At 37.5% G+C, this 27,243-nt stretch overlaps 2 protein-coding genes across 2 annotated transcripts in view; both read left to right on the plus strand.

Moving 5' to 3' along the window:
- The first annotated feature begins 1,304 nt into the window (after positions 1-1,304).
- Positions 1,305-8,881, plus strand: TMEM71 (transmembrane protein 71). The gene is made up of 8 exons (XM_018076629.2): positions 1,305-1,409; positions 4,422-4,479; positions 5,538-5,747; positions 6,543-6,712; positions 7,212-7,391; positions 7,923-7,998; positions 8,500-8,549; positions 8,753-8,881. The coding sequence occupies exons 1-8, from the start codon at positions 1,397-1,399 to the stop codon at positions 8,827-8,829; spliced, it is 834 nt and encodes a 277-aa protein (XP_017932118.2). The 5' UTR covers positions 1,305-1,396; the 3' UTR covers positions 8,830-8,881.
- Positions 8,882-17,202: 8,321 nt separating this feature from the next.
- LRRC6 (leucine rich repeat containing 6) overlaps positions 17,203-27,243 on the plus strand; it is a 33,547-nt gene continuing 23,506 nt past the window's right edge. The window contains exons 1-5 of the mRNA XM_018074419.2: positions 17,203-17,262; positions 20,797-20,964; positions 23,868-23,945; positions 25,770-25,942; positions 26,635-26,834. Of these exons, the coding sequence (XP_017929908.2) occupies positions 17,253-17,262; positions 20,797-20,964; positions 23,868-23,945; positions 25,770-25,942; positions 26,635-26,834 (629 nt within the window). The 5' untranslated portion in view covers positions 17,203-17,252. The remainder of the gene's footprint in view (positions 17,263-20,796; positions 20,965-23,867; positions 23,946-25,769; positions 25,943-26,634; positions 26,835-27,243) is intronic.

Raw genomic sequence — 27,243 nt, forward strand, 5'->3', positions numbered from 1 at the left:
AAAAAAAATTCTTCTGTAGGTGACCTAGTTTTAAAGATCATTGGGAATTTATATTCATTGCCTGTAGAGAGACAGGGTGGCCAGGGAAATGCTGCTGTGATGCATCCATGGAAATAGTGTTGGACTAAATTTCCTCATGGGCATAATTGCACTAAATTAAAAGAACTGATGTGAAGATCGAATATGTTCCTGTGTTTTCATGTTCGAGAAAAAGGACCATAAAATGTTCATTTTAGTTTAACTCCCAAACAGAAGGTCTTTTGCAACATCCTAATTGCCTAATTCCTATTTTTGTTTTGTTTTCTATGAGGTGAGATTTTTATATTCCTTTTATCAGTAGAAATATTTTGCCTTCTCCAAGGGGAAAAAACCCCACAAACTATCATTAAATCAAATCAATCATATTTTACTAGATTTATGTTTTCTTCTTTTGTCAGTGATACATAGATACATCTAGAGATATAACTAGTAGAATATTTTATCTATTTGGAGATGAAGTTTTACCCCCTAAGGCTGTACAATTCTTCAGTGTCGAGCAACTGATTTATATTACTTTTGTGTGTAATAGTTCTACAGCCAAATCCTTTTGATTGCCGGGACATCTTATTCAGGCTCCATTTCTCTTATGTGGATTTGACTTTATTTTTGTATACTTCAAGGTATGAGGGATGGATACCTTACACAGTACGAAACATACAGAGTACAACAATGAATATGTTTACAAGTGGCTTTATTCCTTTCTCTTTTCAATGGAATTTATATTAACATTGCATGATATATATCTGCAATAATGTTTTTGACCATGAAACTTAAACAGCTCTGAACTCCCAGCAAACGCATCTTCTGTACAATAGTGCTTTTGCAAAATGTCATTATTGTACATGGATTTTTTTTTTGGTAGCAGGATCATTTTCTTACATCAAAGCCTCTCAGGCTGACAAGTATTTCAACAAATGGAATGATTTGGATACACCACTTCAAAGTTTTCTGCATGAGGTAGAAAAGTAAATTTGAAACAGAAAGGTGTCACTTTTCTTTATGAGAAAAGGTTCTGTCTTTGTTCTCTATATGATCGTTGGAGTGAAACGTTATTTGTAGCGTATCTCCTCTTTCACAAGAGCCTGTAAGAGCGTTCACTGAGCTAATCTTAATCTTCAAAACGAATGCTTCTGATGGGAGGCTACTTTACAGGAAGCGTGACCTCATTCGGTCTCTGTGCCGCTGATTGCACGGGGCTGTTTTCAAAAGGAAACAGGGCACTTCATAACCTGCCTCTCCGAAGGGCCAGAGCTGATCTCTCCCAGGAAGCTGCCAAAGGAACACCCTCCACCAACCACCGACAAGCTCTCGGGCTGATCATAAGAAACTTTTTTGCACACATTGGGTTAATTGTGAGATGGATTTTCCAGGTTTGGAAGATTTTAGACTTATTTATCTCTTAATAGATTTGTCAGCTGAGGAATAACTAAGCTTTGGATTCATTTCTATGCTGCTCTTCAGGAAGTTTTGCGTTCTTGTGAATGTTGTTATCATTACCTGCAGGGAGAAAAGACTAAACTGCTCTTCAAAAATAACTGATATGTGTGAACAAATAAAACTCTCTTTGCAGACACTTGTGTTTGATAGGTACAATAGAATAAAACTGGTTGCCTGGGCTTCAGCTATTTTGATAGTTAGCACTATATTTTGGCAGGTACTAATGTAAATATTTAGATTGTAAACTGATGGCATCATTGGCTTGAACACTAATTTGATTTTTGGAGGGAAAGATATTTAAAACTGACTGGCTTGGACTGTGATTTTTGTTTATATTATAACATGAACTTTTATGTGTTTTGAAATTCAAGGGGAGTTGTTGACTTAAATTTTTATTTGAGTTCTTTACATAAAATATTACCACATTCACCTCAGATTCACTTTTAGTGAGAGTTCATAGAGCTATTGGTCTTTTTGCATGCCATAGTTTAAAGGTTCTCTGTTGATGGCTCATTTTGTGGGTTACAGATACAATACTAGTGCTTCATTGTGCAGTGGTGGTTGAGATGCTTTGTTTTGGCTTGCTTATGTCGTTACTATAGCTTCTCATGCTATTAATAGCCCAGAACTAGGACTGAATATTAAATGAAAGCAGAACACTGTGCAGCATTGTCTAAAACATGATGTTTCCATGTTTTCTCCATCACTGATTGAATTATGATTTTCAGGAACTCTTTCATTATTCATGAGACAAAAAATTTCATGATCAAGGGCAGCAAAAAAATCTATTGGACTGCCTGTTCTACAACTGTTCACAGAAGCTTGGTATTATCATTACTTAAAACAGTTTGAAAGCAAATTACAGCTGCTTATTAACTGTTCTTGAAAAGAGAGAAATTCATCACCTCCCAGTAATATAATTGCATGTGTATATTGCTCACTGTCTTTTATAAATAGATGTATATACTCTATTCTATCTGAAACTTTATTTCTGTGGAGGGTGATGGATAAACAAGCATCCTGCAGACACACCTTGCAAAGTTATGAAACAATTCAAATGAGTAACAGAAGGACTGTGGTTTGTTCTGCCACTGTGATCACTATGTGTCAACACTTTCTAATGAAAGCACTACCTATATGAAAGCTGCCACTCTTAAAAGTTATTCTTTTTTAGCAGCTGCTTTATATTATCAGAACTGAAACAATCACATGCAATACAGCTGTGTTGTGGGTTTCAGTTGCTGGAAAGTTTCGCTCAGATCATTAGAGAGTTGTAGTAGGTATAACTGATCATGAGATACACTTCTATATCCCTTTTCAAACAAATTTGCTCTAGAATCAATCATTTTTGCCTGAGAATACATTATAACTAATAATGTTAATGATAGAATCTTACAGATCCTAATTTTCAAACAAGGCGAAATGTGTTTTTAAAAGTCTTTTCCAGGTAATCTATACTCCCTGTTAACCAAGAGTGTATGAAACAGTCCTTTTCAAGATGTATGGACTATCACATGTTGCACTGACAGCAGGAGCAAGTCAATTTGGGCACATTTGTCAGAGCTTTTAATAAAAAAAATATCTTGTGGAGGGGATCTTGTTTGACTGATAAGATTTGGGATTTTGCTGGGTTTAGTTTATATCCAGATCTACAAACTACCTGTTGAGTTCTTCCTGTATTTTCTTTTAGAGTTTGGATGGATTTCTTGGGTTTGAATACAATATTTTTTTCTCCTTTAAAAATCATGATTTTGCCTAAAATAAGAGAAATTATTTCAGAAGCTAGTTGTATGTGAAAAACAGTAGCTCTAATATGTCAGACTATGAAATACACCACCGCTCTCCCTGTTTGTACAACTTGCTCTGTGGTGTTCTGACCGATGCTACTTGATCTCTCTGTACCTCCACCAAATTTCTTCCAGTTGTCTCCTCCTTTTGGAAGCATTAGAGCATAATTTTTGCATGGTAAAGTGATTTTTTTTAAAGGGTAGGAGAAACGGTATGTATGGGAGCAGGGCAATAAGACTGATTTATAAAAAATACCCTGAAGGTTTTACTTCTCTTTTTTGGTGACCCTTCCTGGTCCCAAGGGTGTGACTGACAGCTGAACTCCAAATGAGGATAAACAAGATTACCAAAGTGGAAACACTGACCTTCCTGTCTTTTCTTTGCCTCAACTCATAACTGAACAGAAAAAAATAAAATTCTCTTAGACTTATCTCCTCTAGGAGGTGAATGATGGACACTTACTAACAATGTTGTAAGTCTGAAGCTCTAAAGATATAGAAGAAGCAAGGTAATATAGGGGAAGATCATATCTTTTATCTTTTTATGTAATAACAGATATAAATTCTCCCTATGCATAGCCATTGCTCGTATTTCCTAAGATTGATTCTGTCAGGTGCTGAACACCCAGCAGCACTTTGCGGGCTTGAGCCATGGTAATCCAGACAAATCCTATTTCCTTAGTCTCCTGCCACAATATTACTGTCAAATATTTGTCACTGTCACAATCCCTGTGCCTGTTGTGCTATGTCTGCAATTTTCATCTGAAAATATAATGTAATGGTAACAGTGTACTTTCCATTCTATTCTATATCTATTGCCAGTATATGTACTTGTTTTGGCATGAAGCAGATCTCTGGTAAAACACCATTAAAATTACTGCAGTTATTGTATTTGTGCCTACAATTATTTCTCTGAAGTCTGTAATCTATGCAGAGCACAGGTATCTAATTTTGGTTGCCTCTGATTCTGCATTGCTCAGATGAGTTTCTTATAAACACTATGTCTTTCCCCCATTCTTTCATCTGTTTTATCTCCTTTAATCCCACTATTAATTTCCTTTTCATTTTTTAGCTTTTTTATGATCTTTTTGATATACACAAGGTACCAGTCAGTGAATATGGTAACAACTCCTTCATATTTCACCTTTGCCTCTGCAGGTTCAACAGCATTTAATGGAGAGCATAGACGCAGCCTCTCACAACATATTTTTCCAAGGTACTGAGGAAAGTCCCACTTAATTTTATTTTGCTGTAGATTTTGTAAAAATACCTTTTGGGCCACTTAGAATTGTAGTGCCGATATTAATTTAATTACTGCTTTAAATGGAAGTTCAGAAGTACTGCTGTGGAGGTTGGAAACACTGGCTTTGCAATTACAAGGTTTTGGAGTATCTCTCTTCCATCTGCTTTTCCCTACGCTGAAATTATGGTATCACTCTGTGGCATGCCATATGGGATAGTTAAACCTGCTAGTGAAACACAGGTCAGACACTGAATCAATCCAGTGTCTTCCTTTCTTTCAAAGATGTCACTGCATGGCAATTTGGAACTTGGAGGTGTTGAGGAGAAAGGACTAATCATAAATCCAATCTTACTTAAGCTAAGTAAAATGTCTACGACATTTAGATTCTTTCACCTCTGTCACTACTTACTTCTATTTTAAATACCACATAGTATATTTTACTGTGCTAAATTTCATCTCAGAGTCAATCGTGTTTCAGTGCTGGATGAAGTTATCACCATGTGTAGACTTTATGTCATGTTGTTCTAGCTGCATGGTATTCTAGGATTTGTGAGAGTTACAAGTCATGTATCCTTAAATCTTCTCCAAGTATGGTTAGGCTATAAAAGAACAAATAAATCCTATCTTGTTCAGAGGCACCCATCTCGTGCCACGTAGAGTAACTCAGAGAAGCAAAATACTGGGATGCCTCAGATGGCTCCAGATAGGTGTAGGTGTGGCAGGATTCCTTGGCCAAGAGCGCTGCCGCAGAAACACACCATGCACGTCTCAGCTCAAGCTGGCTCCACGCAGGCATGAAATGCTCCTCTGGCATGTATCCCTCCTGTAATCTGAAGCTCTGGAAAGCGTGATGCAGGCAGACTTCAGCTGGCTGAAACCCCCTGGTACAAAATATCATTTCATACACATATTTTAAATCGATGCCATTACCAGCCTGCCTCAGCTGCGAATGCAAATTCATTGCTATTAAATGGTGGGTTTGCTCTGTCTAGACCTTCACTAAATTAGAAGCTTTCATTTCTCCTTTTCAGTTGTGCTTGTGCCTTTCTGGACGATGATCCTGCCTATGAGTGTTCCACAAGCCCTCTGACAGGCTCCCTTTCCCCAAGCCGCCGCAGCCCTCGGCTGCTTTCTAATGGTTATTACGTTTTGACAGAAGACAGTTTTCTGTCTGATGAAGAGGGCAATGTAACATTGACACCATCCCACACAAGAGTTACATATAAAGAGAATTTAATTCGGTAAGTGAACTATGTGCAGATTTTACTCCGTGCTGGCAACTGCTTCCACCTCTCTGGCCTTATCCAGAGGTATCTGTGTCTGTCTACGTTCTGCTTGGCGTAAGATCAGCATTGCTTCTGAATGGGAACATCCCAATTGCTTTAGTTTAGAGAGTGCAGTGACTGAAATAACCTGATTTTCAGTCATGTCTTACTACCCAAAAACTCTTCAGTACACACTTGCTGCTATAATTGAAGTTGTTTCCAATAACAAAAAAGGAGAGCTACAGCTCATTTTGCCAATGGGGTGTTGCTCTGAAAAGGACTAAAAAAAAGTACATATAAATGTCTAAATACCTATATCTAAAAAACACATGCATATATATAAACATACATATATATACATAAAAAAAAAGGTCTTGTCCTGGAATTCTTACTCAAGGAAAAACCTCTGTTGATTTCAGAAGAACATCAGTTTAGCCAGGTATATAAAATGTAGTTCAAAAAAAGTTGAAGTTCAATGGATTCATATGGCAGGGTGAAGCTCATGAGTAGCATGATACAGCAGTATCAGAGACCAATAGCTGTGATATCATTCAGCATCATAGACTCCAGGATTACAACAGCATCATGTGCCCTCCTGCCAATACATTCTCTGACATTCTATGGTGTGCAGGAGTAATTCCTAGCGACACACCCAGGGGCAAGAACAGGGCTAGCACCCAGAACCTGGTTCTTTTATGTCATTCTTGCAAGTTTTAGAGCTCAGCAAGAATAATTAGCTCTATTCCTTGACAACATATCTTTTCCTTCTAGTGTATTCAGGCGAAGGAAGAAAATCCGTCGCTCTCTTGACAGCTTGTTCAACCTCAGTGCCTCCAGCTCATGGCTCAGCTCCACCATTCCCAGCAACATGGATTCCTCCCATGTAGATGATCCTTGGCCTGATGGATGCAGTAAACCAGAAGCCAGTTACAGCAATATTGGTAAGCCCTGATCAGGTACCAAGTAATTAAACAGACTGTATTTAGTGGGACTTTGAGTATCTCTTTTTGTAAGTTTTGTGGGGGTTGTCTGCCAGGATGTGCAAATAAAGGATAGATGCTCAACAGAATTCAAAGTGGGGAATAAAGCTCTTGGCACTAAACCAGCACATGAGTTTGTAAAGACCTTTGTTCCAAAGAGGCATTTTTAAACTGAATTTGAATCCAAAGTCATCATCAGTACTGTTTATTCTGGTGTGATTAATATCTGGCACTCTCTGCTTTCACCTGGGTCTTTCAATAACTTCATCATGTTATACTCTATGCAGTTTTGTCTTTACTCTGCATATTTTCTGCGTACATTGGACCTGCCAATTCCCTACCCATAACAATTTGGGGCCCCTCCTGTGATTAAGCAATTAACTCCCTCCCCAGTTCATTAACACAAAGTCTCAAAGTTCTTCTTTTGTGCAATCTCAGTTATATGTGCACTTTTTTTCAGGTGATTCAGACTTTTCTTATGGATATAATAAACATGTGGCACAAAGGCAAATTCCAGCATATAATGGAGCATCTCTCACCAAAGATGATGAGTTTCTTCAGTCTGAGAAACCATTTAGTGCTTCAAAACCCTTCTCACCATTTATGATAAATGGAAATGAAGAAACCTTGAGCAGTGGAGGTATGTTACGTTCTTATTCTGACATGCCTCATTTTTGAGTGAACTGAAAATAGTCACATTAAAAATATGGATCTGGTCCCTTGCAAAATAGAATTTATTTCCTTAAACATATATTTTAAATGAATTATTAAAATTAACAAAATATTAAAATTGTTATTTACTTGTTTACTCCCTTCTGCTCACAGCTTTTCCTCTCCCATTTTTTGTAAAAAAAAAAAAATGTGGAGTGAAGAGGAAAATGGAGGAAAGGGCATGGGAACAAAAACTGAAACGGGCAATTATGCAGAAAAGCTTGTTTTCTGAGAGCATGGAGGGCATAGTGTCTCTGTGGTTGTGGGGGAAAAAGACTCCTGAGAGACACCCAGAGCATGAAAATTAGGTTTCTGCTTTGAATCACTCTAGGCAAGTTCTCTTAAAAAGGAACTGAAGAGACTGGTCTCACAGGCTGAAGGTAGTCTTTCAAAACACCTCCTGTCAGATATTTACTTTCCTGAAAACCCATTAAAATTATTTTTCTGATTTTTATTTTAGAATCCAGGACAGTGCAAAATGTCATTTCTCAGATGGTTGCACTGATCATGTGTTTAATCATTTCAACATGTACAAGGTAATTTTTATTTCTTTTATTTGCTGTTTCTGACATTAGTAGTTATTCCATTTCAACTGGTGAAAAAAATTTAAATTAAGGGTCACATTTTCAAAGTTCCCTATATCTTTCTGTGAAAATCTATTTTCACATGATAGTCGATGCAGGCAATTATCTGAACTATAGAGATATACACAAAAATAAGAAATATATGCAGATATGAAAACTACCTTTCCAAGTGTGCTTGGACAGGGGTTTTGGCAGGCTGAGAAGAATCTGAATGCATCTATGTCTTTTTAAGTGGATGTTTCAGTCTGGGAAAGCTGAGGTCTTTTTTTCTTGGAGATTATCCTCAATAGTTTACGCAATTTAAAAAGTTTCAAATTGCAGTTCACCTACCAGAGTTCAGAGGGTTCATCTGCAAAAACCTTCTCTCCTCCTCCCATCCAGGCTTCAACTCTTTTAACCAAATATGCATCCTGTGGCTATTTCTAAACTTTCTGGATAATTTTATATTTTCAGATATTTTCTAGGAGGATTGCCTGCCGCTTTGTTGCTGATAATTTTAGTTGGTAAGTACAGAATTTCTTTATATACAGCACAGGGATTTTTTTCTAAAAAAGAGGGGTTTTCTAAAAAAAAATCCAAGAACCAAAATCCATCCTTGGATGTATATCCATGGCTCTTACTGATGCCAATAAGAGCAGTATGTGGGCACATGGGCACAGAATGTAACCTTTAATCTATTAGAGGATTTTGCATTTGAATTTCACAGGTCTTTTGTCTCAAGATGCTGCTGTGTCATCTTTCTTCAGTCTTGACACATCTTTCAAAACCACAAAGTTTTGGTAAGTGGCTCCAGTGTCATGTGGTGAATAGGGGAATCTAGAAGTTTTATATTAAGAAGAGGAAGGAGAGATTCCTGCTGTTGTTTTCATGTCAGAAGAGAGAAGACAAGATCTGAAGCTACTAATGGAGTATTTGGCTTTTCCTGTTACTGATTTGTATTCATAGAAACTTTCTGTTTATTTTGAAAATTTGCCTTTTCATAATGTGCAATAAATTTTGTAGCACCTATTTGTTTGCAGAAAAGGAAGATAAACCTAATGTGTCGTAACACAGACAGAGACAGACCAAGAAGAGTAACTTACGAATCCAGAGATGTGCCGTCAAGCCTTGCATTGAAGTCCTTGCACTCTCAGGCCACCAAATGGAGCCTTTTTTTTTAACTGGGAAAAAATAAAACCAGCTAATTATGGTGCCAGCCCCATCACCACCTTCCAGGGACTGCAAAATTGACATAACTTGGGCCCAGTAACCCAATGCACCATTAGATTCAGGAGAGCTTTTCCTTTGGCTGATACTGCAACCTGATAAATGTCTTAGAAAGAAGAATTTAATCAGTCCAATCAGTTGAATAAAGGTGCAGATGTTGCTGTTTCAGACTGCATTATTTCTTTGTTTCAAGTGTTGCACAGAGCTGTAGCTTTTAAATCCTTCTGGAGAAAAATTCTTACGTGTTTAGAGGGTTTGAATTATATCTTTAGATGAAGCTCACACATAGGCCTTCATGCTAAAAGCACGTATGGATGTGCTCAATTTATGAATTGCCATTCTTTTACATTTTATGCATCAGAAAATTCTAAAGGTCTAAAATCTAAAATGCTGTTAAGACTAAAAAGTTAGGGCTTATCTGAATTTTTATGGGGTGAAAGTGAAGCTCAAGAGGATCTCTTTTGTTTCTGACACTGTCAGTGTTCAGGAGTTCAGTGTATCCCAAGGGCAAAAAGATAATCTGACAGACCTTTTAGCCTTTGAATTGAGTATGTTGGAAATGAAAAACAGCAAGGCATAGCTTGGAGAGCCATATTGCAATCATAGTCTCACTTTTTGAGCACCCAAGGGTCTTAGCACACCACCCTGGATACTCAAGGATGCTATTTCCCACTTTTGTACTATGTAATTAGTCCCTAAAACTTTGGTTTTACCAAGGTCACCACGTTAGGACCACTGTGTTGCAAACACATGCTCCAAAGTGCTTTCTGTCTTCCTGAATAGTTTAGCCCTGAGTCATAAACAGAGCTGTTCTTCACAAGAGAAAAACAAACACACTCTGAGAGCTTTTCTGTCACAGGTATACAGAAAATAACCTTTTTTATGCTCATCACAAGTGAGAAGTTACCTGCTCAAACAAGTAGTCCTACAACTGAACTAAATTTGTCAAACAGGGCCTACAATATATACTGATTATAAGAATCTGTGGTTTAAATCACGACATACAAAAACTTATTCTATTTTTGTCCCCCAGAGAATACAATAAGAAAGAAAGAATAATTGGTGAGTATATGTTTAAGTTTAGAAAGAATTCCATCTTTTTAGGGATGAGCTCTATTATGAGACAGGGTTCAAGCCGGGTTTAGAAAGGTTCCATGGACTTATGATTAAAAGGTTTAGCTGCAGTACCCTTGCAGTTTCCACTGCAAATGACTCCCACTTTGGTATCTACAACTCCTTTTTTACTTAATTTGGATTAAATATTCTTTTTTATTGTTTGACAACAGTGGCTAAATAGTGTAAGCTGTTAACAATTGCTGTGCTTCAACCCAGAGAAAACACGTTTTTCAGTAACAGGCAAAGCAAGTCTTCCTTTTTCCAAGTTTGAACTGAACAGCAGGACCAGGTGCTGTGCTGCTCTGACTCGGTAGCATTCCACGGAAGCAGTGAAGCAGCATCAACATGAATCAGTTCAGAATATCTGAAAAACACTTACAGATTCTTCTATTCCCTATCCTTTTTCACTAAAGCCTCATGCTCAGATTCCAGTTTCTGTTTTTCAAGCATTTCCAAGCTTTGCTGAAGCTCAAACCTTTAAAACAGGAGCACTGATTTACTTCAACTTGGAATTGGCCATCCCAGTCCTGGCTCCATTATTTCCTTTATGTCTTTACTTTATAAGGATAAAAATGAAAAGAAGGAATTAATTGGAGCTGTGCCCATGTTTGTGTTCCTTACAGTGTGGGCAGAGCAGCCTTGTTCATCAGCTTCCTAGTTGAGTGCAGTTGAGCTTCTGAGATCTAAAGGCATCTGCACGGCTGCAGACACAACCTGGAAAACCTTGCAGTCAGCCCTCAGAAGGAGGGTGTTAATCCTGAGAACAGTATTTTAGAAAGGAGTGCAGGCATTTGATCACTTTGCAGAATTGTTAAAGCCTATGGTTAAAATGACATTCTATTCACAGTGTGCCAAGTTGTGGACACTACATATGGCATTTAAAGTCAGTGGAGCTGTTCCTGTAAGGGCTGCAACACCAGGGCTTGAGAGCTGACTCTGATTTTGAAAGCCAGTATCAATGTTAACCAAAGCAGGTTCTACAGGATGGAGTAAAGAACTTGGCACTTGTTGCCTAGCAGGAGTAAATTCAATACAGACTGGCATAGGTTACTATGAGACAGGAGCTCCCACTGTTCAAAGTAAGCTTGTCTCTTGCATTTCATAAAAACTTAAAAGCAAAGTTGTTAATTCTGTATATTTTGAAATGAGTTCACTAAAAGTTTTCATTTTTCCTCCTCCTCAAATTTATTTTTCTCAGCTCTTCAGCATCAAACTCCTGTATACCTCCTTATGGCCATTGTTATACATGTTCCTGTGGAAAAAAAAACCAACCAGAATTGTTAGTATTCTTCCTCCAAATACAATTCATTTTAGCTTTATTTTTGTTCTGGTTACATGTGAATGAGGCCATACTTCTTGGTGACTGAAAGCAGTCATGCAAAATATTGCTGTACATATAGTCTCTTATGTCAATGAAATTCTATGTAGACATGTAGACTACAAGCATTTTGACAATATATTGATGGTAAAAAGTGTTTTCTAATCCCCATGAAATACTTTTATTTATAAAAATTCATGTTATCTCATATTTTATCTATAAATTTCTTGTAACAACATGCTGTCAAAGATAATGGATTTGGATAGTGGCTGAGTACATGTAATAACATATTTCAGAAGCTTTATTATATCATGTATATGAACTGCCTTTTGGCCTTTATGCTGAGCATTAAGAAGACAGGAAAAAAAAAGAAAAGAAAGAACTATTACTGGAAGGAGAGCACTCTTCAGAAAACCAGGAATCAGGATGTGGTAAAGCAATGATGAATCTGCATTACCTGGAATCATGTACCAAAATGTGAGACCTGTAGGTATTTACTTTGGAAACACTGAGCCCCGTTTTTCAGCTTGTATCTTTGCTACAGACTAAACTACAAATAGAGCCAAAACCTGTTATCTTGTGACTCCTAATAATCTGTTTCTTAAAATACGTCCCTGTGGGCCAGTTTATCTAGAACAGCATGGATTTCGTCTGCCTGTGCAATAAAGCGATGATAATGCATGAAGATGCTGTCACCCACCAAATCATTCTCTAACTCCTGTTGCTTCTGGTCTCCTTGTCCCCTGGTGTGCTAAAAGCAGTGCTAGCACTGACTTGAAACGCTGCCTGTGGAAGGGTTGGGTCTGCCCACGAGGTACAGTCAGGCTGGGAGGCAGAATGACAGGGATTCAAAAACTCTGCAGCAAAACTGCACAAGCGACAGGTTCTGGAGGAAATAAAAACCTACCTAACTAAAACACCACTGTCTGTCAGACACTGTGTCTAAGCCAAACTCAGGGAGGTTATAACTGTATTTCTAGCAGCAAAAATCCAAACAAATGATGCAATGAGGAAAAGAGTACTTGAAGATAAAATGTACATTTCTCTTCCAAAGGGTAAATGTATGCTGGTTATATTTTGAAGATAAGCATCAATAACTCAGCATTAAGAGCTTAAAGAGTGAAATTTCACCCAAATTACCAATTTTCATAGTCATTCACTGTATTCTAGTCCATTAAATTTACTGCATGAAGACAGACCATTGATATAACAACATCAGGAATAAATGGTGAGAATGGAATGTTCTTCATAAAACTGATGTATTATGTAACTAAAACAGTATTTATAAGACTCATCCTCATATTTACTTGTAGTTAATGCAGGTGAAGAATTTTGTCAGTATTAAATAATTCCTCTTCCTTATTTAAACTACGGAGACAACTGAGAGTAAATATCATTGTGTAAAATGTATAAATATTTTGTTACCTGTTTTATGACTACTTATAAAAGGTCCATTATGAAATGCACTTTTAGAACTAAAGAATTATAAAGATCTTTAGCGTTCAAATAATCTCCTGGAATAATAATCTGGAAAATCAAATCCCATATTGAGAGAAAAGTCTAAGACTGCAATTACTCTGCACTCATCAAAGCAATTATGCTGAAAACTAGAAAAACAGAGTCACTGTAAACTAGTTAATTCCCTGTAAACTAGTGAAGAAAAAGCTGATTCAGACTAAAAAAAAAAAAATGGTCTGAAATGAATTGCTATAATCTATCTATTAATAAATACAAACTGTAAATTAGAATGGTTTTGATCTGGAGAGAAGGAACTTCAAGAGCAATTTCCCAACTGGAGCTCAAGAGCTAAAAATAAAATGCTCAGGACCTGCTTAAGACCTGCTCTCCATGATATTCATTAACGTTGAATTAACAAAGTTCTGTTCAGTCACCAAACTGGTTGGCTGTGATAGTTCCCTTCCATATATTCCAATGGACATAAACACAGGCCTCATCTGTTTTCTCTGAAAACAGGCACAATTATACATTCATTCCTGTTGGATGAAAAATTGAACCCAGGGTCTGCCTGATGAAAAAGTGAAAACAACATTTTGCAGCCTCAGTGTTTAAATTCAGACTTTCAGAGGCAATTAGTATTTGCAGGTTCTGTTAACTAACTGATAATTGTGAAACGTAATTCTAGCAAAGTAAAAGCACTTATTGATTAATGATTAACTGACACATCCACAAACAGAGACAACAACGAGAATTTCATGATTTTGTCCCCAGTGATTAAACTCTTACTCCACTTTAACATAGCACGTTATTTAGAAAAAGAGAATCAAATAGAAATTTCAAGGTATAGATTTATAACTCCCTGTGTATTATCTCAAACCATTTATTACATTTTTAAAATTTATTTTTGTCATTACACCTTGTTTTACACTTTCTTATTTCTTGCTGAATTTCAATTCAGCTGAATTTCAGGGTCACTCCTGAGCATATATCATGTAGTGCTTTATAGCGAGAATGTTCATGTTGCAGACGATAATATTGATGGCATCTCTTACCTTATAATGTTCTTAGTCTGTGAGCAGGTCTGGTTTGTAGTTATCCTGAAAGCATTACTCATAGAAGCCAACCCATACAAGGATAACATCTTTTATTTAAGTGATATGGAATAAGCTACACTGGTACAGAATACAGATTATTACCATTTAGTCCAGTTCTGCAGAGTCTGCTCTTTGATGTATGTTTTTGTGAATTGGCTGCACTGTTTTTTAAACCTCTTTGTACATTTTAATATACGCTGAGCAAAACTGTTACTTCATTTTGTATTCAGGAGGGTTTTTTAATGGTTTCTCATGATGCTTTTCTCCCCTATCTCTGGCATTTCCATATCAGTACAGTTGTTCCTGTTCTCATTCATTCCTGTATTTGAGGGTGTTGTCAGTAATGCAGATTATTATCATTAGGAACTTCGCATATTTCAGTGAATTTCTTATTTGTGAGCTTATGTCCTGCCCTGCGGATTGTGTGCTCTTTGGGAAAGGATTTGTTGGTATTTTTGTGCAAACATAAAGCCTTGGTTTGTTATACTATGGTGATAAGTTACTTATCACCATAGAAAAATAAAATAAAAAGTAATATTTTAAAAATCAGTAATTTAATAGGAAATAAATAGAAATATATAGGTTCAGATTCTGAGTGGGTATCAATCAGCTGATTTACACCAGCTGAGACTCTGAGCTGCAGCATTTCAACAGCTAAGATTCAGCCATGGATATCAATTTGCTGGGGTTGTAGCACCTTACCTGAGTATATACTGATGGAACCAACACATGTTCAAAATAATTCTGATACACTGTAATAATAATGCTATAAAGATTATTTTGTCATGACATAGAAACATTTTATATTGCATTGTTTTGTGTGTTTGACAAATAAAGTTGTAATGTATTAAAGCAGTAAAGTGAATTTCTTCAGGAAAGGCATGCCAGATGCGACCCTTTTTCTTCCTTCTCTACTCCATTCTTCTGTTTGAAATGTGGGTCATTACATTATCTCTGGCATGTACATTGCTTCATGCTAATATTTCAGGCTTGTGTCACTTGAAGCTCTTAGTACATAATTTGAGTGAAAAATAACTGTGTGAAAATAGTGAACACAAAAAACCCCCTAATTCAGCATCTTGCTTTGCCCTATGTGTGCCAGGCCACCAGGTTAGGACCAGTGTGTTGCAAACATATGCTCCAAAGTTCTGCTTTCTGTCTTCCTGAATAATTTAACCCTGAGTCATAAACAAAACTGTTCTTTGCAAGAGAAAAACAAACACATTCTGAGAGCTTTTCAGTCACTGGTGTACAGAGAATACTTCTTTTGTGCTAAAAAACTTCTCACAAGTGAGAAGTTACCTGCTCAAACAAGTAGTCCTGTAGCTTAGGTAGATTTGGCAAACAGGACCTACACATATAGTGATTAAAACAAACCATGGCTTCACTCAGGATATAAAGGTAAAAGGGATTGAAGTTTAGTTGATCTGGGAAGAAGGGAGGAATAAAAGAGAGTGTGTTTAGAGTTATTATTTCTCACTATCCTACTCTGTTTAATTGTCAGTAAATTAAATTAATTTCCCCAAGTTGAACCTGTTTTGCCCATGATGGTAATTGTTTTGTCATGTTCCTGTCCTTATTTCAATCCATGAGCTTCTCCCCCTCTTCTGTTGAGGCTGGGAAGTGAGACAACAGGTAGTGGGCACCTGGCATCCAGACAAGGCTGAACCACCACACCTACTATTTGGCAATTTATTTAACTGCAGATTGTATATTTCTTTCCTCAGAACTATCACACAGAATCTCAGCAAAAGGGATGAACACCCTCCCCCCTCGTTTTTAGCATAACAAAATAACATAGTTACTTCCATGTAATACAATGTAGCATTTAAAATACTGTACACAGCAAGAACAAGATTTTTTTCTTCTTCTACTTATTGAAATTGATTACTTTGATTGTGATCTCTGCTCCCAAGTAAAGAATTGACAGTACTAGCAAAAGGAGTGGCTATAAAAGTCCTTATTTGAAGAGGCCTGCAATTTGATATGAACCAGCAGGTAGTGGAACCAGTGGCCCTCCTTTAATCTCTGTGGCTCTGTGGAGGGGCCTGGGGACACAGTGGTGACTCCGTCCAGCTGTGTAAACATCCCTGTCCTCGGCATAGATTTGATACTCAGCCAGTCAGACAGGCCTGGACAAATACTATGCAGTTATAATAAACTGCATAAACTACTTCTGCTCCTTTGTGTCTCATTATCTCCACAAAACTCAGTAGCCTGAACTCAATGACACCTTCATCCTCCATTCTCTAATCTGCAATACAGCAAGAAAGTTGCAGAGTGGCTGTGGAGAGTTGCATTTACATCAGAGGCAAATGACTTAATAAATGAATTTGATAATTTTTAGAAATCTTACAGCCTTATTTAAAATTACATGTGACTTTCCTGTTAGTAGAAGATGACCTTTAGGTTTGATTAGACCTTCAGGTTAATGAAGACCTCTGTTAGCAAAGAGGTAGGAACTACACAGTGACTTTCTTGCTGTTTCCACTTTGATCTGATGACAGCTGTGATCAGGAATTGGAATAGGCTGCCCGAGGAAGTGGTGGAGTCACCATGTCACCATCCCTAGAGGGGTGTGAAAGACATGTAGATGTGGCACTTGGGGACATGGTTTAGTGGTGACTTGGCAGTGCTTGGTTAACAGGTGGATTTGGTGATCTTAGACGTATTTTCCAACCTGAACAGCTCTATGATTCTAAAATTCTATGAATCACGGGAACAGGCAGCTTCCATAAACATGCTTTCAGCCCCAAATGTGTGAGGCAAACTGGCTGACGAACACGCAGGAGGAGGACAAAAGTGTCATAGAAAGGACAGACGTGAGATTTATGCCTGCGGAAAAGGCACCTCTGTTGAGTCTTCCCAGACGAATAACGGGGGCAGGAGCAGCGCTGAAACTCTCGTATGTTTGTACAAAAGCCTCGGCACCTCCCTCAGCACCGCCCGCCCGGGCCCGTTGCCGGGGCAGCGCGGCGGCGTCCGGTAATGGCGGCGGCGGCGGAGGGGCGGCCATGGTGCGGAGTGAGTGTCAAAGAGCCGCGTCCCTCCCCTCCCCGGCTCCTTCCCTCATCCCCAGGACCTGCCCCGCGCCCTGGACACCTCCTTCGTGTCCACAGAAGGGCACAACTCTGATGAGGAGCGGCTGAGGGAGCTGGGGGGGCTCAGCCTGGAGAAGAGGAGGCTCAGGGCAGACCTTGTCGCTCTCTGTAATTCCCTGCAAGGAGGTTGAAGTGAGGTGGGGATCGGACTCTTCTCCCAGTAACAAGTGACAGGACGAGAGGACATGGCCTCAAGTTATGCCAGGGTTTAGATTAGATATTAGGGAAAATTTCTTCACTGAAAGGGCACTGACTCCCCAGGGAAGTGGTGGAATCACCATCCCTGGAGGTATTTAAAAGGCACAGATATGACACTTAGGGGCATGGTTTAGTGGTGGATTTAGTAGTACTGGGTTGGTCTCGATGATCTCAAAGGTCTTTTCCAACCTGAACGATTCCATGATTCGTTTCCCCTTCCCTGCCATTCCCACACTCCCCTGGCTGCCCCCTCCCCTCCTGCCTCCCTTGCTCTCCTCAGCTTGGCTCGATTATCAGGTTTCCCTCCTCCCTGGCAATAACAACCCACCACATCCAGCACAGGGGTGCTCTTGTCTCCTGAAACAGCCCCCGAGAGGCCTCGCAGGCGGCCCAGCTGGGGAGCCCTCTGTGTGTATGGCAGCCCCTGCAAGGGGAGATGCTGGACAGGATGGGTCGTGTCTGAGCCGGGGGCTGTCAGATGTGACAAAAACCCAAATGGGGTTAGAATACTCCCTACTGTTACTTATGAATTGATTATCTGTTACGGGTACATCATCTGTTACAGGTACAGCAGTATGATTTAGAAGATTGAGTGCTCACACCTACCACTCATAAAAAAAGCTACTGAGGAGTTCCCTTCCTCTGTGATTTTTCCTGTAATCTATTTTGATTGTATATCATCACTGGACTGCCAGTCCCGTGCGGGGCTAAAACAGTGCTTTGGAAAGGAGCTCCTTCTCCCTGCATGAAGCTGTCAGATGCCTTCCCTGAGCAGGCACTGCCTGAAGGAGAATGGCTTTGCCTCCTGAACAGCACAGCATGAATTTGAGTCCTAAAATAATGGTTGCATACTTCACCTTTCTGAAATGCAGCTGCCCTTACTGTTTCGAGATACACCAGCAGCTGTCCACCTGCTTATTCTTCCAATTTTTTTAATATTATCCTTCGTATCTGCTTCCTTTTTTGAGTAAAACATGCAATTTTTGGAAGTTAGATCTTCAAGGTCTGTTGTCTCCAGTTGAGTGATGCCATCCCTTATTTCCTCCTGTGTTCATGGGAACCCGGGAGTAGCTGTTGCCTCCCAGGTCACTGGGCCAGTCTCCTGTTACTGCACACAACATCAGAAAATCTGTTTAATGAACTTCTCAGTGAATTCAGTGTGTTTTGTCAATGTCCTGAAAATGCTGTTGTTTTAAATTGCATTTAAAATTTGTTTTTTCTTACAAGCTTGTTTCCCTCATTCCTCTTAAATGAACTAGATCATATACCAAATGCCAAATATTCACTCAGTTGCCTGCAGCAGGACCCCAAAATAGGTCCCTAAAGCTCCACAGTAGCTTCTATGTGAATGATTGTCTCTGCTTTGCAAACCATCTGGTAATGGAAGTGGACATTTTTGCATAATTGCTGCAACAGTAATTTCAATTTTCATCAGAAAAGGGAAATCTGGCTGTAATTAAACTGCCAGGAACAGTTTGTATGACTTTGTATAAAAGGTTTAGAGCATAGTATTGCCATAGTGTGTATGTATGCAGATTAAGGAATATTGTTTTCTTGCTCAAAATTACTTGGAAATAGTGGCACTGAAAAATCTGCTCCAAATACAGTAGTAAGAAGGCCTTTTTTTTCCTTTTAATTTCTAACAGATTTACTGAGTAACTTATTAGAAATGCCAGTGTTTTCATAATTTCTCTGAAGACTAAAGTATTTAGTCATGGTTATTTGCCTTTTTTTCTCTTTTCTCTGTTACTCTAATCAAGTTCGATCAATGGTCTGTTAAAGAGAAGATGGTTGTTCAGATGCAGCAAACCTGCCCAAGATGGTTAAAAAATACAAAGACACTTACCTTTCCCAATATGATTTATGTGCAGACAGGTTCCCCCCTTCCATCAATATCAGTATCACCACGTTTAATTCTGTAAATCATGCCAGATGAAAATCTGTTGAGCAGAAGGGAGATTTAAGCCTCGTCATCTCTAAATCATATAATATACACAAAACCAGTTTCACCCCTTTTTCCAAAGACTGTAGCTACAGGAGAGGCACAGACACATGTGAGTCTGGGCTGTATTGGTACATAGTTTTCCCAGCCTGAAGCAGACCTGTCTGTGTGAAAGTGTGCAGCCATTCCAGGACCACTATACAACTGGATAATGTCACAAACCCTTCCTGAGATAAAGAAGTGAAAGAATACTTTTAATTAATGCATGATAGGAACAGTTTGTTTTCACAGATCTCTCTGTAATTTTTACTTATTTTTCTTCAGTCTTTTTTAAAGGATTAATTTTTTTGGGGGGGGAAGGGAGGGGGTTTGTTTTCAGGGTTTTTTGTGGGTTTTTTGTGGGTCTTTTGGCATTAGCAATCCTGAAAATACCCATGCTAATTTAATAAACCACTAGTTTTTTCATCAGTGCTTCACTCCTTGTCAAGGAGAAGAAAATACCAGCGTTTTTTTGGTGCAGCCGCCTGGAAACAAAGTACTAACATCTAGCTCAAGAGTGAGCATTGGTTCTCACAGAATTTCTTTACCTTCATTATCCAGAGCCTTTCCACTGTTTGAAAGATTGCCTGGCATTAAATATTACTACAGGATAACTCTGAACCCAGGTCTGATGTTTTTCAGCCACTGAAATTCCTTTGCTGGCTGCTAATGAGCTGGTGGTGCCTAAGAAATGTCCAGGTACACATTTCATTCTAACAAACGTTTATAAGCATGAGTTAGTTATGGCTTTGCCATAAAAAATATCTGCCTACTTTCAACATTTATCCTGCTTATTTCTGTGCACACTGTACTGAAGAATATGATGACACACTGTAGATAGTTTCCTTTCCTCCCACCCCCCTACTGCTCTCTGTGATGTGAACATCTGGCATCTGGAAATAAAACAGCATAAAACACTCCATTTCTTGTCTATATGAATCAATCTGCAACCCAAGCTATGCAGAAAATAATGGCTGCTGGATTAATTTCTGCAAGGGTTGTATCACACTCTTATGGAACACTCAGCAGTTTTCATTTGGATTTTTCCAAATGCTACAGGTGACATGAGTGTGTTTCACAAAAGGTGTTTACTGTGGGAGAGTGACTCGAGGTTACTTGGTACTCAATATCTTTTCTTGCAGATTTTATTTTTGTTGGCATTCCTACTGGGCTATTTGGTGTGGTGGAAAAAAGTATTGTAATGAATTTATAAGTTGTTTATAAGTCAGATGGCAGAAAAGGACTAAGGGGAAATATGACATCTAATGTTTCTTTCAGTCACTGAAGATCTTGTTAGAAGACGTGCAGAACATAACAACTGTGAAATTTTTTCACTAGAAGAAATCTCTTTACATCAGCAGGAAATAGAAAAACTAGAGTATCTTGACAAATGGTGTCGAGATTTAAAAATTCTCTATCTTCAGAATAATCTCATTCCAAAAATTGGTAAGTGTTTTCTGGATATGTTTATTTTAAAATGGATTTACATGCATAATTTTGAAATCAGGTAAAAAAAAAATTAAGAGAATGTACAGTGAGTAACTACAGAGAGGTTCCTTGTGGATGTGCTCCTACAAGAGTTCCTTCCCTGATTTCTTTATTAAATTTCTAAGAAGCTCAGAAATTTGCAAGAGAAATTTTAAATGGAAAAGATACTACTGGGATACAGATACTCACTAGAATATGAGTGTGGAACACCTTTCACTGATTAAAATCTCGAAAGTCAAGATATTATTAAATATCCCATATTTGTGGCAAACAAAGGGTTTAGCCATGGACTATGGTGTCGTAGGATTAGCTCTTTTCAGGCTCATTTTAAAATGAAGTGTTTATGCAAATGGTATTTTTTTGTTGACATTGAAATAATTTTCATTAGAATAAAATACTTGCTTTTATGCATAAACCAAACTTTTTACAACACAGTCTCAGTGGTCTTCCTGCACCACAGGAGAGGATATGACTTCATATGGTCTGCATTTTTTGGCATTGGTTCATGTGTTTCATTGGCATTCTATTGAAAGATGCAACATCAAGCCTATGGCTGAAAAAGCTTAGACTCTACAGATAGTGCATAGATGAGTACTGAAAAGTTGGAAGTGTTCAGGAATTATATTAGCATGTCTCTTTAAAGTTCCCTAAGAGGAAGAAATTAAATACTGAAGTTTTAAGATGAAATTCTGTGCTCAGAACTTGTAGGCAAGTCTGCTAAATTCTCTGGAGTGGCTCATCATGAAACTGTACTGCTACCATCTGCATTTCTTAGAGAGAAGGAATCTTCTCCCAGAGAGAATAAGTTTTTTGAAACTACTTTATGATGCTTTGCCCCATCAAAAATGGGACTGAAACTGAAGTTGCTTTTCTCTCTGTTACTGTGTCCTTAACAAGTTTTCATCTTGTGGATTTTCTGTCAACACTCAGACCTCCTTTAGGTTAGTACAGGATATCATATTCAGATTGTTGCTTTTTGGACACAAAGTTTTCTCAGCAATTTCATTTTTGAGGCATGCAGTTTTTATCTTGGCATGATCTAACTGTAGGAGTTGGAAAAGTGTGCAACTTAGTGAATCATATATTCTTGTATAATGTAATGGCTTTCCAAGATAATACCTTAGTAACTAATGGGATAAAAATCCAAAACAAACACACACAAAGACACACCATCCCTGCACTATAGTGGGTGACCAAAAGCATTGCCAACAGGGGTTATGTGGCAAAGTATTGAATTTGAGAAGTAATTCTTCCAGTGGATACCAACATGTCCTTGCAGAGGGCACAGCACTTCCAAGCATGCTTCTGAATATCATCCTGGAATGGTTTATATTGACTCTGTCAGGATGTGTCCTTTCTCTTCTTAAACAAAACCTTTCTGCAGGCCTCAAGATCAGACTTGCCTACTGAGCAAGGTTGTCAGGCACCCACTGTATGGATGCGTCCTGATTCTCTTCTGTAAATGCAAAAAACCCCAAGATATCACTGGCTTCAACACTCAGCTCTCTCACGTCTTCGTGTGTACAGGCACTGCCATTACAGAAATACTGTAAGAAAAACATCCAACCTAAGCTGCACAAGTTCTTGCTGAGAAATTAATTTCATCATTTTTTTGTGAATTATGAAGAAAATACCTCTCCAAGGTCTTAGTATTAAGTGGTAGGATTCATGTCACCAAATTTGTAGACATCTTTGTCTACAAATTACAGTACCTTCCCTTTATAACCAGTCATGAAGAAAAGGCATATTTTTGTGCATGATTTGATTCACTAGTTTTAGACAGCAAATTTAAGGTAAGATGAACTGCACCTTGAACAGCCTAGTTCTCTGTAATCACCGTAGAAGAGCCTGAACAACTAACTCAGCTGCAGACATGATCTGTGTTTGTCAGATGAAGCTCCCTCTGCTTGAATTACTTTGTTTGCCCCAGCAGGCACAGTTTGTACAGCAGTTATTCAGTGCAGCTTGTGAGTTAGAATTTGAGGTAAACTTGATGACTTCTTTGGACAGGTTTTCCAGTCAGATCTTTGAAACGTGGTGATTGGGAAGAAATTGGTAACTATGACACGAGTTACCCGCTGTATCTTGTCTCAGATTTAAGTCTCTGACCTGTGGGTCATCTATCTCAAGTGGTCTTTGCATTTTTCAGACATTTTTGGAAGCGATGAAGATTGTTGCTACCCTCTTCCCTCTTTACCCCTTTTCGGTATTCCAAAGAGGAAATGTTCCCCACTCACTGTGAACCTGCTAATTCCAATAGGTCATGGTGAAAATAATACAGGTTAGACTCCAAGATCAGGGAATGTGTGTGTGTGTCTTTGTTTTGTTCATACTGAACTCACAGAAATCCTTATGTGTAAAATTTTTAGAAAAGGGGAAGAGGAAGTTTCTTGTACTAAACCTGTAGATTAAAGATGTCAAAAATTTACAGATAAACTAAAAAAGCCAATATTTTCTATATAAGTAAGTGTAAAACTTTAATTCTATAAAGCTTGTCCAAGTATGGTCTGATCCTTTCTGAGTTTTACAACAGGTGCTTTTTGCATTTGTCATGCTCTCACCATGCTTTTTGGCCAGTCCTCTTGCATTAGATATGTGTCTTATGGATTTGTGCTAAAAATGTGTGTATAAGATTCCTTATTTCTTTTTACTTTTTTATTTTAATTTGTGTTTTCGGAGAACTTTTTTGTTTTGTCCTTTAATTAATATTAAAATATCGATGCCCGGTAATGTGATGTGTGTTCTGATTTGTCCTTCCTATTTTCTGCTTTATTTTTTCTTTGAAGTAAAGTGAACAGGTAAAATGATAATGCCCTTTCCAATGCAGAGAACTGAAATAATGTATCTGTGTTGTGTTACAGAAAATGTGAGCAAACTAAAGAAGCTGGAATATTTAAATGTAGCTTTGAACAACATTGAAAGAATTGAAAATCTGGAAGGTCAGTTTTTAAACAAACCATTTAGCCTTTTCATATTAGAACACTTAAACTGTGACTTAGTGTGAAAGACGGTAGAAGCCATTAAGCAGGTTCACCAGTGAAGGTATTTTCTTGATACTGAGTGGTTTTGTATGCAGGGTTTCAATAAATGCTGCTTTGTAGCCAAGGGCTTCCTAGTGCTGAAGTTTTCTCATTGAACTTTCTTAAAATTAAACACTGAACTTTTTAAAATGTCTCTTTGTAATGTTTCAACAATCATCTTCAGTTCAGCAGTCAAATGCCACACACAGGAAGGTTCTGCTGTGAGCACAGGTTGCATTGAGGGTGTGGGGTATTTTTAAAGAGGTTTTCAGATGATTTTTTTTCTCTCTCATTGCATGAAATCCTGTCTGTTTTATCTGTGTTTAATCCTTTATCCTATCACTTTTGCACATTTCATGTGCAAAGATATGGCATTTTCCAAGACTATAATCAACACTTAGAGCCACCCATAAACACATTCCATATTACTTGAATAATTTATGACTTGATTGTTTTCTGTTTCTTGATTCTGATTGGACCACTTACTGACTCTTTAAGATATCTGCCTTGAAAAATGAACAGTAAAAGAAAAAAAAAAATCTGGGTTTTTTTGGTTGGTTGGTTGTTTTGGGGTTTTTTTTTTTGGTTGGTTGGTTGGTTTGGTTTGGTTCGTTTTGTGGTTGGTTTATTTTGTTTGTGTTTTGAAGTCTGCGAGCTGATTCAAGAGGATGGCTTAAATAAACAATAAGCAAATAGTCTAAACACGAATTTGTAAAAGTTGAAGAAATAGGTAGTACATCATATTTTTGGCAATTTATTGAGAAACTTGCATTTGTTTTCATGCCACTAAATTTTAAATTCATCTATCAGGCTGCATTATTTTTTACTGTGATTTGTTATTTACTTAGAAGTTAGAAGCTTTGGGAATGACCCTTGCATAAATTTGGGTTATAATCCCCTGATAAATTGTTTTGCATTGTTACTTTCCTTCAGCTCCACTGTGAATAAAACTTACCAAATAGACCAGCAAAGGAAAAGAAGTGATTACCGTGATGAGCATCAAAGCTGAGCTTGCTCTTACCTGGACGTTTTTACTCTTAGAGTCAAGGTTTCATGGACAGATTATGATAACAGGAGAGGCTGATAAATTTTGGATTGAGATTTTCCAGAGCATTTTGTTATCTAATTTAGAGTTTCTGTTTATGATTTAGTTAACATTTTCTCACCAGTATTTGCAATTTAACCAGTGATAAAATGTTTAAAATGATAGCTGAGTCCATAGAGTGAAACCTATGGAAGACCTCTTCTTAACTTGGAGTGAATTTTTAGAAAACCTTGACTTTTCACTTTAATAATATTACCAAAGATTAACCATATACAAAAATGAAACCCCTAATTGATCCTGCTGTCTTGAAGCACTTAGACAGTGTTTTACCAACATGGTTAAGACTCAGTTGAGGAGGGGTATCCAGGTAATCAGACTGTTAAAAGTGAAGTCCAGCTTTTCTAGAAATGAAACATTTAATATCTCATCTATAAATGATCACAAAGTTTTGAGACTGATAAAACCAATAATGTTTTGGTATTTTTTATTTTATTGAGTTTGTTTCCTTCCTATAAATATTGTGAGTCACTCTTTTCACTCAGAGTCTCAGAAAAGATGTATTCTGATAGAATAAAAATAGTTTACAGAACACAAATGGAGACAGTTTTATATCCAGATGTGTGCATGTGTGTGTCTTTGTATGTCATGTGTACATTTATGTTATGGACAAACTGAATTAAGATTTTTCCAAAATTTAGGCTGTGAAGAACTGAAGAAACTTGACCTGACAGCAAATTTCATTGGTGAACTCTCCAGTATTGAATCCCTAAAACATAACATACATCTGAAGGAACTGTTTCTAGCGGGTAACCCATGCACTGAATTTGAAGGCTATAGACAATTTGTAGTGGCAACACTTCATCAGTTAAAAGTAAGATTTAAAAAATTAAATCCAAATTAAAAAAGAGCACGGTCAACTGAACCTACTAATCCTAAATAAAATAAATACCTGTTCTGGGAAAACCAGTAGCATTATTTTACTGTCCACAGGAAATTAAATGATATTCTGATGAATAAGTGACTGCAGTAAATTAATTCTAATAATTGGTTCTGTTTTGATGGAACCACATGCATTTGTGAACTTTTCTGTCTTTCTTAATTGAGATCCCTAAAGTTTTGAAGAAACAAATGTTTGTTCTGCTTTTTTTTTTTTTCTCATTTGTTTTATATACGCAGTGGATTTTAAATTATTATCATGGTTGCAGAAAGTTACCAGGTTGTTGGTACCATACCAACAGTATGTTCTAAACCTGCAATGCAAGGCAGTAGAAAGGCACAAGTTGGTGTAAAAATGTGCTATGTTGCATTGGCTGTAAATAGCTACTTTGAGACTGAGGTTCTGTGCAATGGCCAAAACTACCACAAACCATTTTCACATCTGAATAGACAGTTATTGATAATTCTTTTTAATAGATTATAACATAGTTCTATGAAGGTTTGAAAGGTACATTTCTAATTGTATACAGAATTTTCAAAATTAACCTACAGTTTAATAGATTTATTGATTTGAATATGCTTATAATTTCTCACATATCTATACTGATTTTTTTCCACCTTGGGAAGTATTTGGATAGTAAAGAAATAGAACGTTCAGAGAGGATTAAAGCAGTTCAAAACTATCCAGAAGTGAAACAGAAAATCAGAGAACAGGAACAAGTTTACCTTCTCAAAAGGGCCAGAGAAAAGGAAGAGGCTCAAAGAAGGATGCAAGAAAGAAAGGACAAGAAACAAAACCAAATGAAATCTAAGCTTGGATTTGACAGGTAACAGTAAGCAACAATAGTATGTGAATAAATATCATTCTTCTCTTTCTTTATTAAGAAGTTTGGTTTTCTTAATTGAAGAGTTTATATTATTTCACATAAATATTTTTGTTCATCTTTATTGTTGATTCAAGCAGAATTATTTCTCCTTTTTGCATGTTATCTCTAATGAAAAATATAACTAATTACAAACAAGTTTGTTATTTGCCTGCAGACAGTGCAATAGAATTTTTGTCCCAAAACTCCAACCTAAGTTTTCTGGATGCCAAAATAGTGTAATTGATTGCTTCTTTCAGGAGAACAGCTGGAAATTGTTATTTAAGGTAATGCAGAGGTTCCAGAGAAAGTGTCTGTTCACCTATAACTGCTTTTGCTTTAGCATTATTAGATCTGAAGATTGAAATGGAAT

Source organism: Manacus vitellinus, unplaced genomic scaffold, assembly GCF_001715985.3.
Source record: "Manacus vitellinus isolate BGI_N305 unplaced genomic scaffold, ASM171598v3 scaffold_1_pilon, whole genome shotgun sequence".
In the NCBI taxonomy this organism is placed as follows: domain Eukaryota; kingdom Metazoa; phylum Chordata; class Aves; order Passeriformes; family Pipridae; genus Manacus; species Manacus vitellinus.

What these genes read in the sequence shown, in the direction of transcription:
- TMEM71 (XM_018076629.2), top strand. An exon ending in TATAAAGAGAATTTAATTCG is followed by an intron (nt 5,748 to 6,542) that starts GTAAGTGAACTA and finishes TTTTCCTTCTAG; the next exon opens with TGTATTCAGGCGAAGGAAGA. An exon ending in GTTGCTGATAATTTTAGTTG is followed by an intron (nt 8,550 to 8,752) that starts GTAAGTACAGAA and finishes TGAATTTCACAG; the next exon opens with GTCTTTTGTCTCAAGATGCT.